Source organism: Aphelocoma coerulescens, chromosome 17 (assembly GCF_041296385.1).
Source record: "Aphelocoma coerulescens isolate FSJ_1873_10779 chromosome 17, UR_Acoe_1.0, whole genome shotgun sequence".
Taxonomy (NCBI): domain Eukaryota; kingdom Metazoa; phylum Chordata; class Aves; order Passeriformes; family Corvidae; genus Aphelocoma; species Aphelocoma coerulescens.
In genome coordinates this window covers 7,415,825-7,431,229 of record NC_091030.1, presented here as the reverse complement: position 1 = coordinate 7,431,229, position 15,405 = coordinate 7,415,825, and the positions used below count along the sequence as shown (strand labels likewise).

Genomic DNA, 15,405 nt, shown 5'->3' with positions numbered 1-15,405 from the left:
GCAGGGGAGGGGTGGCTGTGGCCCTGTTCTGAGGGAAGGAGCATTCTGCCTCCCTGCCAAGCCAGGCATCCACTCTGTGCCTGGAACATCAAGTTTTGCTTTCAAAAATCCTTTCTGATGTGCAGTGCTCTGATTTGAGATTTCCCTTACACCTGAGGTGGCTGGGAAGGTGATTTTGGGGGCCACCTGGCCTCAATCCCACCTGTCCCAGGGCAGCAAGGACAGGCACCAAGCTGGGATGGACATGGGTTCTCCTGCAGCACCTCCAGCCTCTCCTCTGCTCCTCCTGAGTGTTCTCCCTTTGGACCTCAACAGCAAAAAGCAATTTATTTTACATTTAGTTATTTAATGGAGCAATTTTTCCTGACAAAAGATTTGTCATTCCCCCTCCCCCCCTCCCCTTTCCTAAACCCCATCCTAGAGGCATCACTTGGTCCCAGCCACTGGCATCTGGTGGCATCCGAAGAAAATAATCCCGAGCATGGAGGAGTGGGGGAGGGAGTGTGGTGGGGAGCTGCAGTCCCCGCGGGAGGGAGGGGAGTGCTGGGTGGGTGTTGTGGCACCCCTGCATCCCTCCGTCCTCCCATCCATCCATCCCTGCCACAGCTGCCAGTGTGGGGGAGCACCTGTGGAGCCATCCTGAGCTAGACGGGACCGTGGGGCACCGGCAAGGCTTTTATGCTGCTCCCACGCATTCCTTTGCTCCGTGCCTCAGTTTCCCTCCTGGAAAACAAGCTCCTTTCCCCCGCTCCGGGCTCGGCACAATAGCAAACCTCGCTGTTATTATTCCGGGGGTGGGAAGCAGCATTACTCAGAGCCAGGATTGCTAATAACACACTAAATATAGCGCTTCCCATCCCCGGAGGACTTTCTGAACCCCGGCTCATGAGCCCGAGCCCCCTCCGGAGGCTGGGCCAGGACACCGGCTGGCATCGCGGCGTGGGCAGCGCAACGGGATGTTCCCCTTGGATGCTCCCGCCTGGAGGCGCTTCCCGTCCTGCTGGCAGCACTGTGTCAGACCCTCCGGAGCTGGCCCAGGTTCAGGGGCACGGGGGCAGCAGGCTGAGCCCCCGGGGCGGGCGGGCAGTGAGGGACGGGCTCCGGCAGCCTCCCGGTGATGCTGGGGAGCGGCTGCTTCTCCCACTCGCCCTGCAAGAGAGATCAGCGCTGTGAGACCACGGCGGGCCTGCAGGTGCTTGGAGGCTCGGTGTTTCTGCCTGCTCGGAGAAATGACGTGAGCTTTAATGTTTGAGGTGGTTTTAGCCCAAATCTGGGTGTTTTCTCAAGAGGCATCACTAATTATTCCTAGTGCAGAAGCACCTACACACCCCCTTGGCGGTGCAGACGTCTGAGGTGCTCCACGTTCCACAAACCCATTCCAGCTGGGGTGTTTCCACCCCAAAAATTGTTACCTGCCAAATCAGGTGGAGACAGATCAAACCAGGGAGTCCCACAGGCCCACCATGCTCTGGAAAATGCTCCCTACCAGATACTGGCTGGAATTTCCAGCATGGATGTGCCCGTGGAGCAGGAAGGATGCAGCAGCCTGGCTGAGGGGCCATGGAGCAGAGCTGGGGAAGGGCTGTCACAGCCATCAGGGCTCGTGGTGACCACGGCCAGGACAAATCCCCCCAGCTCTGTGCATCTGTGGAGGCACCTCGTCTTTGGGGATGCTCCCTGCAAAGAGCAACCTGCCAGGCGCAGGCAGTGCCTGGGGCTGAGCCTGCTGAGCAGGATCTAACTCAGATGTGATGTTGGCCTGGCCTGGTGGCCGGTGGAGACGTGGGCAGGAGCTGGGAGGGCACGGGGGGCTCAGCTGCGGGGCGGTGATGCTCCGGTTCGGCTGCCGGCTGCGTGTTCGTGCGGAAATGTCAGCGAGAGGCTGAGCCTCAGCGTGAGCAGGAGGAGGGAGGTCTGGAGAGGAGAGGTAGAGCCATGAGTCATCAGCGAGATGAAAGTGGAATTTATGTTTTCAGCTGAAGTTTTTCCTGGTATGTCAAGCAAAAAGGGCCAGAGCCCGCACCAGCAGCAGGAAAACCCTGGGGAAAGATGGAGTGGGATGGAGGGACCTTTCCAAAGCTCATGGGGAGTGACCAGTGAGGGGACAGCATTGCAGGGGAGCACCAGCTGGAGAAACAACTCCTTTCCTGTGCCCTTATGGCTTAGGGGAGCAGTTAAGCATCTTTAGGGTGCTCCTGCTCCAGGGCTCGGCTCCAGCCCTGAGCCCATCTGCTGCGGCGTCTGCCCTGCTGATACATCCCGAACCCAGAGCCTGCTTTTTGGAGAGATCAAAGACATGTGGAGTGTCTTGATAGTTGTTGTTTTCAGTGCCTTTGAGTGGAAATCTGAACAGAGAGAGTTTACTGCAAGCCCTTGCGGGTGCTGGGGACTTGGGGACGGCACCATCCCCGCTGCCGCTCACAAGTGTTACCTTGAGATTTGGCTCGATAATTAACAGCACTCAGTTCCTTCCAGAAATCATCAGATTTGGGATCACTGAACTGCAAAAACCTGAGCTTAATTAGAAGCTGGTGCTTTTCTCTTGGCAGAAACAGTATGGAATAAATGAGATGTCTCCAAGTCGGGCTCGCTCTGAAACACCAGCGGAGCAGAGGCTCCTTCGCCCTCGCTGCAATGCTCGTGACCCACTTCATGCCAGCATCAGCTCTGCTCTGCTCGAGTCCCTTCCTGACAGCTCCCCAGACCTCTCTGAAATCAAGGGAGTTGTCTGGGTCATAAATCAAGAGGTTTGACTCATAATTCTGCTGCTGCACAAAACTTCTGCACTGCTTCTGTCCCTGCAGCAAAGCTCTGCATGGCTGAGAGATGCCAGATCTCCAGTTCCAGAAAACTGGAAAGGTTTCTGCCCACTCCAGAGTGAAACTCTGCTAAAGGGAATTTACTGTGGCAGAAAGCTGATGGTCATCCCTTCAATCCAGCTCAGCATCCTCCTGTGCTGCAGTGGACAGCACTGGATCCAGGAACAAGATACCATCCAAATTTATTACACTGATAAATGGCATTGGAAGCTGATGCCAGCAGTGGTTTTAAATCTTCATCACCATCATCATCATGTCCCTCATCACTGGGCCTGGTTTTATTTTAAAGACCTCCCCGTCCTTTATCCTTCCCCTTTTGCTGGATCACCACGTTTGGGGCTGCACAGATGCTGTGCGTAATGAGCTCGCTCTGCTGGGACCTGGGGTGATTTGCCAAAATCCTAAAAACCACCTCACGTTTCTCCTTGGATCTGGCCCTACTTTAACACTCAGCAAAAGCAGCCTCCAAATCACTTTATGCAAATGCATCTCCTAATTGGATCTGGCTGGAAGCATCCACGGTGGGCTCCAGATGTATTGTCTGAGCACAGGGCTGGGCTGGGCTCCGTGTCCTGCTGATGCCAGCGATTTCCTGGCAGCTCCAGCCCCCTGCCCTGAGCCTGCTGGCTTTGGATGTGTCCTGAGCACCGCAGACCTGACCCTACATCTGGGAATTTTGTCGGGAAGCTTTGGGAGTCAGGCTGTACCTACCGGGAACCGGACGGCGGAGGATTTGTTGCAGTGCATGGAGATGGGAGCAAAGCCGTAGAGGGATTTCAGCACATCCCTGTTGAACGTGTTCCAGGGGATGGAGTAAAACTGCTGTGGGACAGAGACCTGTGGGCACATGCAGATCTCCTCGTCGTTAAACCTGGGTGGGAGAAAGGCCACGCTGAAACCCAGCAGTGCTGTCCCCTTGCAGCGCTGGGTGTGACTAATTCCTCCCTGCCTGAGCAGTGACCTGGAATGGCTCCGAGGTCGGCGCTGGGCACAGGGAGAGCCTGGAGCAGCCAGCACCTGCAGGGCAGGATTTGGGACCAGCCCATGGGTAGGACACCCTGTGCAAGGTCAGCATCTCCCCTCTCCTCATGGGTGGATGGGCTGCAGCCTCCTCCTGTGGCGTGGATCCTTGGTGTCTGCCTTGGGTTATAAGGAATATTTTGCATTTACACACTTGGTCACACACTGACTCTTGCTGACAAGTCCCTCCCCGGGATTGCTCTCCCTTCCTGGTGGCTCTCACAACACAGACATCCTCAAAACCCTGGGTTTGGCTTTTTTACCAGTGCTCCCTGTCCCCCCAGCCCCGCTGTGCAGGGGCTCTTTACCTGTTCACAAGGTTGAAGTACCGGTGCAGGTAGCCCGGATCCACGGCACTTTTGCACAGCTCCAGCTGGGTCTGGGGGTAGTAGTGCACGTAGTTCACACACATCTCTTCCAGGATGCCAAACCCTCCCTGTGGCACAGGCAGGAAGGTGATGGAAGCGGGGTCTGGCTGGGGTTGCACAGGGGCAGGGAGGGCAGCAGGGCACAGAGCTCACACCCCTGTGTGCACACTCACACGGATCTACATCTATAATCTCTATCTATTCTCTATATCTTGGTATCTGGATATCTAGAGAGATAGAGATAGAGATGATAGAGATAGAGAAGGGTATTCACACCCCTTCAGGTGCATGGCACGGGCAGCTCTCTGCGTGTCTGCCCTCTGTGCAAGGACAGACTTGCAGGCTAGACCGTGTGGTTTACATTAAAATGCAGATTTCCTATAATCCCTCTGCTATATTTAGCCTTGTCCCTGTTGATGGTACCTCTGACAGGCTCTTTTATTTTTTTTTTCACTGCCTATGTAAGGAAATAACATGCACTGTCAAAAAATGCCACTTCTCTTTAATTACAATTAATCCCTGGTGGAACAGTTTGTGATGGGAATTAGAGTGACACATGCTACTTCACAATTAGCACCTTCACATCCCCGCTGCAGGCAGCAGAGCCTTGTGAGTTCCCTTCTTCCCACCCTCCCTTTGCTTCTGGCTGTGTTTCAGCCTGGCTTCATGCAGGTGCCCACCCTGGGGTGCCCCACAAAGGCAGGGGAGCTGCCCCTGCACTCACCACGGTGGCTCTGCTCCGGTCCTCGGTGTTGTACGTGCACGTGGTGATGAGTTCATCGCCCTGGGGGGTTCAAACACAGGAAAATTTAGGGATTGGGGAGTGTGCCACATAGAAATCCCTGCTCCCCATATCAGGAGCCTGTTTGCCCACCAGCACCGCCTGCAGCCCCACAGGAGCCCTTGGTAAACCTGCATCCCCTGCAGAGATTCCCCAGGGCTGCATCCCAGGGATGGTGTTTCCTGCTTTCCTCGCTTTTTAAGAATTTCTGCAGGGTTGAAAACACCTTAAAAATTGCACTTTAGCAACAGTTTGAAGTGCCAGATCTGGAGCTGACTTGATGGCACAACAGCCTCCCTGCCACAGTCGCTGCTGGGGACCACGGGGACACCCCAGGGCACAGCCCTGGGCATGGTTCCAGTGGGTGCTGAGTGTTTTGAGCGGCCTCGTGAGGCACGGCAGCTCCAGGAGGTGCCTTCAGCTTTGCAGCCAGGTCCTTCCCCATCTGAAGAGCCCTGGGGCACCACCCCTGTTTTCCCACCCACTCCCACTCTGATGCTGAATCTCTTCCTCTCCTTCCATCAAGCAAGGAGAAGGGGCACCACCATGGTTCAGCCTCACCCCCTGAGGAGCCTCCCTCTGCCAGACGAAGCCCAGCTGAATTAGGAGCTTAATTTAGCTCCTGGCTGCCCACACACCAATTCTGTGCCATATGAGAGGGGGCCCGGTGTCCCCAAAGAATCTGCGTGGAGATGGCAGATATGACCCAGGGACCCTCAGTCCCGCAGCCCCCCTGGGAGTCCCCAGATGGGAGAGGGTGATGGAAGGAGGCAGGGGACTCAGGGCCATGGGATCAGGATGTGCTGTTTGAGAACGGTTTTTGGAGCAACTCACCGGGAAAACTGCGACCACCTCCTTCAGCATGCGGATCTCCTGGGAGGGGAGGGAAGGGGACACATCAGAGCAATGCTGTGGCACTGTGCCATCCAGCCGGGCCCCCCCAGTGCCCCTGCAGCCCCCTGTACCTGGAAGTGAGGGCTGTAGTGCCCGTCAGCGTTCACAACCTGCCGCTCCCTCCCGTCCCGGGACAGCACCGTCACCACTTTCCTCCCTGCCAGGTGCGTGTGGAGCTGGGAGGCGAAGATGCGGATGCCAGCAGCGGGCAGAGCCTGGGGGAAGGAAGGACAGCTCAAGCCTTGGTGCCCAGCCCTGTCCTTCTCCCCTCCCTCACATCCCCTTGCTGTGTGCTGGGAACTCGCTGTCCCTGTTCTGGCTCTCACATGGGGTTTAGGGGATCACTGTACCCCTGGAAAAGCATCTCAGTGAGCTCCTTGCCACGGGACAGAGCCTCATTGCTGCCAAACCAATGCTCCAGGGCAGCAGGAGCAGCTGAGCCAGATCCTGATTCCTTCCCTGCCCTCGTTAGTGGTGGCACAAATGATTCCTTGTGGGTAGGCCCTACAAAAACACACACCAAAACTTCCCTGAGAGAGCAAGGTGGGCCCTTTGGAACCATCTTCAAGAGAGCTCTTGGCAAGCTCCCTGGAAGCAGGAGCCAATTTTGCCATCCCTGGGAGGGAAAGCACCACTGGGACACGGCCAGCTCGGCAGTGAGTTTTATGGGAATGGTACCCCGGGGAGCTGGAGCAGATGGCTCCCCAGGAGAGCTGCTTCCAGGGGGATTCAGCGCATCCCAACCAGCTGCTCTCTGTTTATTGTACACAGCAGATTTTTCTTTCCAGCACTACCTCACGGTGAGTTTAAAACTTGGAATTGGGAGCCCGGAGATTGGTGCTGCCTGGGACTTGGGAAAAACCACGGGCAACTTTTCTCCTCTGAGGTGCAGCCAGGTTGGAGGGGACAGCACTCACCAGCTGGGTGCATTTATCAGTGCAGTACCCTGTGAGGATGAAGTTATCCTCTCCAGGGGGAATGGCCATCACTGGTGTGTACACCAAGCCCAGCTCCATGATTCCGGCGTCGTAGGGACGCAGGGTGGCCGTGTAGTACAGCCGGATCCCCGAGGAGTCACGGCGACCTGGGGGACCAGAGGACAAGGACAGGTCACTGCAGGGACAAGGTCAAAAGGTGAAAAACACAGACAGGTGAAAAACGATGCTGTGCTGCTGTGGGGAGCGTCTCGCTCACAGCGTCCTTCATCTGCTTGAAACTGTTTTAAATCCTACAGATTTTCGTGCGAGTCTTCGTGAGTGGCCCCAGATGGTTCCCTGGCGAGGGCACTGACCTGAGGCTGAATGGTCCCAAGAGAGTGAGGTAAGGGCTGCCTTTGGGGAGGCCAAAGCAGCAGGACAGAGCATGGGGTGCTTAGGAGAACTCCCTCAGGGGTGAGGCTCATTGCAGCTTCTTTAACAGGCACATCCCAAAATCCCAAAAGGCCATGCAGGCAAAGGGAAAGAGCAGGGTCAGTAGATCAGGAGGGGTTCAGGCCAGCTCTGGACTCCCTGTCTCCAGGCTGGAGCCCACCCAGGGATAAGAATAACGGGGGAGACACTATTGGTTAACAGAAAAAAGCAGCTAAATGATGGAAGACGTGAACTCCGTATTTATAGCCGTGTTTCTTCTCGAGTTGCCGAATATGCTATGACTGATCCACAGTACATATGCTCTGGCCTCCTAAAAATATACTTGGGTAGTCAAGAAGCTGCTTGTTTTTATGGTAATGAAGAAACTGGGTTGTTTGGAATCCTTCTTTTTTTTTCCAATGTGTCTCCTGACAATGTTATCGAAGCGGGAGAACAGGAAAACAACATTCACATCCCCCCCTCCTCAGCCAGCCTGGTCTCTCTGGTGCCTTGGCACCGCTGTCACTCTTGCTCTGAGCTCAGAGCCAGCCCCACCACCATGTGTGGAAACTGGGGGGACCCCTGAGACAGCCCAGCTCAATGCTGGTGTTGCCCTGGATCACATCCCTGCAGGAACTCTGCAGGGGCAGTTTTCTGCCTGCAGGCTCCTTTCCCAAGCATCCTTCCCCACCTCTGGGCATGCACTTGTCAGCCTTCAGTGAGGATGACTTTGCTGAGACCAGAAAAGGTGGCAATTCAATGTATTCTTCCTGCAGGGACAGATCTGGACCGTCAGCTCTCCACAAAGTTGAGGACAGGGCCACGACTTAGGCCAGAGGGCTCCCCAGAAGGTGTCAGTCCTTCCCTGGAATTCCCCCAGCTCTCCTGCCATGGTCTAACAGGGAAGGCAGTGGGCAGCACCACCCAGCCCCTCACCTTTGAACACCAGGGGATTGTGGTAATGGATCTCCAGGCGTAAATATCTGGAGGAGCCTGGGCCACCAAAGGCAAGACCTGCTTCTTCAGGGTAGTAGAAAGCCTGGAAGCAGAAGGGAGGGTGTTAGGGAAGCAGCGGGGTGGTTTCCTGGGATCAAGGCTGAAAAGCCCAAGGGAATGTGTGGGGATAATCCTGCCCCACACCATGGGCTGAGGGACATGACTTGGGCCCTTGGTTGTGCTTGGAGAGCTGCTCTTGCTTCCAAAAGCTTCTCTCATTCCAGATGCAGTGACACAACACCTGAGTACCGTCACAGAAGCACAGAATACCCTGACTTGCAAGGAACCCACAAGGATCCTCAAAGTCCAACTCCTGGCTGCACAGGACAGCCCTGGGAATCCCACAAGTGCCTGAGAGCATTTTCCAAAGCCTCCTTGAGCTCTCTCAGGCTTGGGGCCATGCCCATTCCCTGGGCAGCTGTTCCAGTGTCCCACCCCACTGATTTATGGCACCAAAGAGGAGGAGGGCTGGGGTGAGCTGGGAAATCAGACACACCTGGGAGGGGCTGGGATGGTCAGACGGGGCTGGGATGGTCAGAGAGGGCTGGGATGGTCAGACGGGGCTGGGATGGTCAGAGAGGGCTGGGATGGTCAGATGGGGCTGGGATGGTCAGATGGGGCTGGGAAGGTCAGACAGGGCTGGGATGGTCAGATGGGGCTGGGAAGGTCAGACGGGGCTGGGATGGTCAGACAGGGCTGGGATGGTCAGACGGGGCTGAAGCCAAACCCCAGCAGAGAACAGGGTGAGGGCAGCCCCTGCAGGGCAATGGGATTGGGAAGGGCAGTTGTCACCCAGGGGGACGTGTCCCTTGTCACACCCACCTGTGCCCCCATGGCCCAGGCTGCCAGCACGTGCCTGCAGTAGTTGAGCCGGTCTGGCTTCATCTTGGAATCGCAGGGCCCGTTGTAGTGGGGGAAGCTGTCGAACTCGGCCGCGCACTGGAAAACCTCCATGTGGTGGACGAGAGCCTCGTTGCCCGCCGTGACCACTGGCTCGTACTGCAAAGCAGGTCCCAGAAGGAGAGGACACGCTGAGAGCCCATCCCTGGGGCCTGCAGGCTCCGTGAGGAGCCAGGGCAGGAATGTCTGTGACCTGGCACCGGCTTCTGATGCAGGACAGGGAGTGAAGGTTGCTCTGGACATGAGGCACCAAGGGCCAAGAGCTTTCAGCTCATATTTTGGCTCCCAAGAGGAGGTTGTGCCAGAGTTAGGCATCTGGGTGCTCCAAAGGGGGACCCACATGTTATTAGTGCCCAAGGAGCATTAGGTCAGTTGGGGAAACATTTAGTTTCTTGGCTAGCTTAGGGACCAACCCAGAGCCCACCAGAACCCACAGAGAACCAGCTCATCCTTTCCCCAGCAACAGACGGGGATCAGCAGAAGATCTTGGTCTGTTTTGTGATGATTGAGTCCTTCACCAGTTTTGCAGGGCTGAGGTGGCCCTGGGGATGTTGCTTTTCCCTAAGAGAGTCCTGACAGTGTTGTTGTTGTAGCTCTGCCTGCAGCTCTTGGGTTTTGTTTCTATCCAACAGCTGCTTGGGGCACGGGGAGGGGAATTTGGGGTAGAGAGAGTGACTCAAGCCTGAGGAACAGCTCTGGCTAAAAGTGCCAGCTGTAGAAGTGATCTGCAGCAGCGGGAAGGTATCAGGAGTTACACACTTTGTGCTCACACACAGATGATTCACTTCACACCATCTGTTAGAGAGAAAATCCTCCTTCTGAGCCTTCCTTTGCAGCGCCGTCTCTCCCCTCGAAACCACTGAGCGCTCGCTGCAGCTCCAGTGTCTGAAGGTTTTCCTTCTCCCCGCGGCGTGGGTTTGACTCTGGATGTGCCAGGTCACCTCCTGAGCCACCCCCACACCTGCTGGGTGCTCTCCCAGCAGCTCCTCCTTTCCTCAGGGTTACCAGCAGGTTTCTGCCTCTCCTTTCAGGAGGTGGCCCAAGCAACGCGTCTGGGCAATGCCCACAAGTTGCATTTATGTCTGTAACTCTCTTATTTTCGGTCATTGCCTCATCTTTTAGGAGCCAGTTCCCATCCTGGCTCACTCTGCCCTGCTCTCACCAGCCCTGCTCCTTTGTTTCCCATGTTTGTATGCTCCTCATGGCTCTCTGTGCGCCAAAATCCTGCTGTGGGTCCATCCCTTCCGCAGGGAGTCAGCTCTGAGCCTGCCCTGGAACCTGCTGGATGTGCCAGCTGGGAAGAGACCTCCTGGCCACTCCTGCTGAGACACTCTAGGAGACATGAGGATGCTACTGACTGCTGGGGTGGGCCTGGAAGATGTTGTTTGGAAAGTTGTCTGGGTCTGAAAGCCTCCCTGTGACATGGCATTTGCAGGATGTGAGCACAATTACTGCCCTGCCCCCTTCTCCTCTTACCATGATAATGTGGTGTTTGGGGAAGCCTGCTGGGAGCTCTGCCATGTAACACCAGTAGGTCGTCTCCTGGCTGGGAATGACAACATTTGGGGCCGTTATCTCCATGGTCTTCATGTCACTGGGCAGCTCAGGGATGCTGACGTTGGGCTTGAGCAGCTGCACCCTCTGCAGCCCCCCGTGGAGGGCAGAGATGTTGATGGCTTGCAGGGAGTGCACTGGCTCCTCCAGGATCCCGTAGATCAGGTGCACGGTGCCATCCTGAAGCGAGAGCAGAATATGTCAGGTGGTTTTCAGGAGCTGCATGGACCATTGGTGACCTCAACCCAGAAATGGGTGTTGTGACCCCAGCCTGACTGCTCCAGCAGCTCACTTTGCTGTGCTGTCCCAGGAAAACTGGGGATTCCAAGGTATTTCTCCGGCTGATGTGGTCACTGAGGATTCCCTACCAGGTGGGAAAGTCTGAAAAGTTTTCCCCAGGTAGCATCAATCCCATGAGGGTAACACATCCTCTCTGCTCCTTCAGAGCTCCTCAGGAGCTCCAGGCTGGTACAAACCCATCAGTGCAGGGCTCATCCCACCCTGCAGCCCAGCAATGGCCTGGGGAGCCACAGCAGAAACAAAACTTCTCCCTGAAAATCCTTCCTTTTCTCCCAGGTTCTTTTCAGGGGAAAAGTCCCACAAGAAGCTCTGCTGAAAAAGTCTACTGCCAACAAGAACGCAGAGAGCTCTGGACAGGAGATAAGAGAGAAAGGAAAAAGAGAATAATCTCTTCCTAAAGGATCAGAGAAGAAAGACCAGCGAGTGTTTTCCTGATTCGCACACAGAGATTTTTCCCTCCAGGGCTCTCAGTGTTTTGGCAGACGGCAGACACTTCTCACCACAAGACAAGCTTTTGAACACCAGCAGCAAAAACTCGAGGACACTCTGTGCCCACGTTGGCTCTAAAATATCCTGCCCACAAAGGCTTTCATGTGAGATGAGCCTCGCACAGATTCCTGCCTGCAGCCAGGGCCTGTGGCTGAGACCCTGAGCTGTTTGACATCCCCCACTGGGAAAGTTTCCCCCAAATCCCAGCTCGCAGGGGAGTGGTGGATGCAGAGCCGGGGTGATGTCACCGAGCCACACAGGAGCAGGGAGCAGCACTTCTGTTTGCTGTCCCTTTGTCCCAGCTCCTGTCACAACCCTCCTCTCTGCCTCCTGTTGATACACCAACCCCTCTTCGTAACACTCCCAACAGTTGGCTCCAGACTGCCGAGCAGAGTGATGCAGGAGGGATTTATATAGACCCAACGCATGTTCAGTGATGCAAACGAGCTAAAAGCTACACTTCAGAGAGCTTTTGGAGGGGTTGTGAATAGATGGTGCCAAACATTACTCATGGCCCAGGGCTGACATCTGCAGCTCACTTCCTCTCTGCCTCACACAGCACCAACACCTGATGCTGTGCCCACAGCCAGGCACAACCCTGCGGGATGGGTTTGGAGCCGTGCCCCAGGGCTGGGATGGGGCTGGGAGGTGCCATGGAGGGGTGAGGGCAATGCCATACCTCTATCAGGTAGTCCTTGGGGTCACAGGTGCTGAAGGCTCTTCTGAAGAGGAGGTAGAGCCCCTCAGGAGCCCTGCGAGCCCCGAGGAGCTGGTAGTCCTGCTGGGAATCCATGTGGAGCTGCCCCTTGGCATCGCTCCAGGCATCCTGCGAGAGAAAGAGCAGCCTGCTCAGCCAGGAGGTACCTCCAGAGGTACCACAGGTTCTCCTCCTGTCCGCCCTCAGCATCCCAGAGCTGGAGGAAGCCTGTGCTTTGGTTGCTCCATGCATTCCCTGGGCAGATCCATGCTGGAATGGCCTCTGCCACAGGATCCCTGGTGCTCAGGCAGACCTGTGAAATACCTGACCCAGCAGTAAGAGTCTGCAGAAAGACCTTTACAAGGTGAGATGTGAGGGGGGAAGGGTCGGGAAGGGAGGGAGGAAAGCCTCCAGGGACACATGAAGGTGTTGCACCAGATTGTGCTGCATTTTGGGTGTGTTTGTCTCGGGGGGACCCTGTGGAAGGGGGTGATGGGCTCTCCAAAACCCTTGGCATAAACCAGCCTCCCACAATTTAAGATCAGACCCTTCCTGGGGCATAATGTCAGCCCTAGAAATTGCAGCCCCTCTGCAAAATCCTTAATTTTTTGTGGTGAGATTGTTCTGGCAGCCCAGCACCACTCATTGTAGAGGATGGTGACAAAGCCACCCCAAGAAGCAAAGCAGTAGGTTATTCCTGTGCCTCAGGATTTGAAGGTTTGGAGCATAAAATCCTGTGATAATTTGGATTTGAACAGGGTTGTTTCTTTGATCTTTTGTTTCTCCTGTGGGTCTCTCTTGCTTACTCAGAAAAGGTACCCAGGAAGTAGCTGGCTGTACGTACACAAGTGGCACTGGTTCTCTTATCTTGAGAGGAAAAGCCAGAAGATAGAGGATAAAGCAACTTGGCATCATTTCAGCCAGAACTATAGAGTCATATTTCCAGAACATATTGTCCTTAGAGGGGGAGAGGGAAACCAGCTCCGTGGAGCTCGCATGACATTTGTTTTCGTAGGAATATGGAGCGCAAGTTAATCTCGTAGTACATGGGGGGGCTGAGCGAATTTGGATCTTTTTAACAGCCGACACGCTTCTCCAGAAGAAAAGCTGCTGGGAGGGAGAAAACCAGGGCTGGGAAGATTTATTGAGATCTCCTTGCAGGATGCTGTTCGGTGAAAGAGAAAACCCGAGCGCTGCCGGGTGTTTCATTCAGGGCTGTTTGTCTTTGGGCGAGCACACGAAGGCAGATTAGAAATGATCCTTTATGTTTTCTTAACAGGGTGCTGTGAAATCCTGGAGCATTTGGGCCACCACAGACCCTGAAAGGCTGGTAATTAGCAGGAAAACAGCACAGATAATAAACCTCTCTTTTCATGCTTTCGTTACACTGCGGATCACATTGCGGCTGATTGCAAAGGAATGTCTTTTATGGCTAATTTGAAGTAAGCAGAGAGGTAAAATTTAACTTACTGGAAAGCCTCACATGGGGAAAAATGGGAATTGCTTTCTTCAGCCGAGCACAAGTGCAATCAGCCCAACGTGGTGGGCTGGGGATAGGGCTGGAGAGCCCAGGGGTGGGAAAACAACCCAAAGAGGAACCCAACAGACAGCCAGTGGCAGGAAGGATGGAGTTTGCAGCAGCAGCAATAGCAAACAACTGGAAATGAGTTTTCCCCCCACTCCCATTTACATCTCACCCAAATACATTTGCACCTTTACTTCCTGACAGCATCCCAGGCTGCCCTGTTATCCCACTGATCCCTCTGGAGGCAACTCTCAGCCGGGTGCTTCCTGCTGGCAGGAGCAGCCTCCCTGCCTGGTGACTTTTGCCCTGTCTCGGAGCCATTAATGGGAGCTGTGGTTAATTTTTAATGTGACTGACAGCAGCGCACGAGTGGAGCAGGGTGTTGGTGCACCCTCTGTGTGTGCCTTTGCAGCTGAACACAGCAGACACATCCAGCTCCTGGGTCCCTCAGCCTTGCTGATGTGCTGCTGTGTTCATTCTTTTCTCTTTTGGGTTAATCCCTGTGTCAAACCACTTCATCTGTGGGTTCCTCTGGGGTAGAAACCCCCAAGACCTGCTGGACCCAGAGCAGTGAGGCTGGTCCAGCGCGTGCCGTGCCCTGTACCCCACTCTACCAAACCACGAGCCAGGTTCACCCGCAGGGGGGGAACCCCAAAAGCCTCCATGCAAGCACACAAGTGACTCACCCCAAAGTAGGAGTTGTGCCCATCGCTCCAGAGCACGGCCAGGTCGGCGTTCTCAAACTCGCCCCTGTCCGACATCCCGAAGAGGATCCCGAACTGCAGCTCCCTGACGAGGAGCTGGAAATGCACGGCTTGCTCGGGATAGCTGACATTCCAGGAGAGCTCCAGCAGCCCCTGGGGATCCAGAGGCACCTTGTAGGGGAAATCACTCTCTCGGGGCGCCGAGCCCTGCAGAGCCACCACCAGGATGACCAGGAATGCCGCCACCATGGTGAAGTACATGGATGCCACCTCCCGCAGCTTGAGGCTGGGGCAGGAGCAGGGCTTGCTCCTGGAGCTCTGCATCCTGCCAGGACGGCACCTGGCGCCTGGCCGTGCCCATTTATGTGCTGGCCCTTCTGGGCAAGCCGGGTGAGTGATACTCTTTAATTGCATTTAGTTGTTGGGAAATTGGGCTGGTGTATTGACCCCCGTCAGCTCCTGGCCAAACACTTGTCATTTGCTGTCTCCCCTTAATTGGCTCTAATTGCACATGGACATTATCAATAGCAATTGGATTTGACTGGGCTGATGTGATTCGCTCTTAAATCTTCCTTAGTGGCTGGGAAGGGCTGTTTGCTCACAGGCTGCTCTGGCTGAGCCCTCGTGGACATGCTCTGCCCTGCTCATGGTGCCTTTGGCCTGGCTGTCCCTATAACCCAGCCTGGGATCACCCCAAAGGTGACCAGACAGTGAGACCAAAGGACCCTGAGCCTTGTCTGAGCTCCCAGGCATTCAATAACATTGATGGGGTTTGAAATATTTTCCCTGCAAAGCTCAGTGCCAGAGGAAATGCTGATTTCCCCCAAACAGCAAAAGAAGAGATGTCTCCTCTCCTCTCTCCTCTCCTTTCTGGCCTTTGTGGGATTTAATTCTGGCGCTTTCAAACCCAGCAAAGCCCAGCTCCTCTCCCACGCCACTTTACATCCACTGAAGCTCCCACCTGCCCGGACCTCTGGATGTGTTCAATATTTGTTATTTCTTTGCTCTT

General features: G+C 55.3%; 1 protein-coding gene across 2 annotated transcripts; it reads right to left on the bottom strand.

Annotated features, from left to right (window-relative positions):
• Positions 1-42: 42 nt before the first annotated feature.
• DBH (dopamine beta-hydroxylase) lies at positions 43-14,810 on the bottom strand. 2 transcript variants are annotated; one of them, XM_069031478.1, is made up of 12 exons: positions 14,379-14,810; positions 12,150-12,296; positions 10,604-10,861; positions 9,050-9,226; positions 8,168-8,270; positions 6,800-6,966; positions 5,954-6,097; positions 5,823-5,861; positions 4,932-4,991; positions 4,148-4,275; positions 3,531-3,690; positions 43-1,149 (listed from the first exon to the last, which is right to left on the bottom strand). In XM_069031478.1, the coding sequence occupies exons 1-12, from the start codon at positions 14,808-14,810 to the stop codon at positions 1,015-1,017; spliced, it is 1,950 nt and encodes a 649-aa protein (XP_068887579.1). In that variant the 3' UTR covers positions 43-1,014. The 2 variants fall into 2 exon arrangements, with proteins under 2 accessions (XP_068887579.1, XP_068887580.1); XM_069031479.1 differs by lacking the exon at positions 43-1,149 and adding an exon at positions 1,701-2,039 and having other exon boundaries at positions 14,379-14,712.
• Between the last annotated feature and the right edge of the window lie 595 nt (positions 14,811-15,405).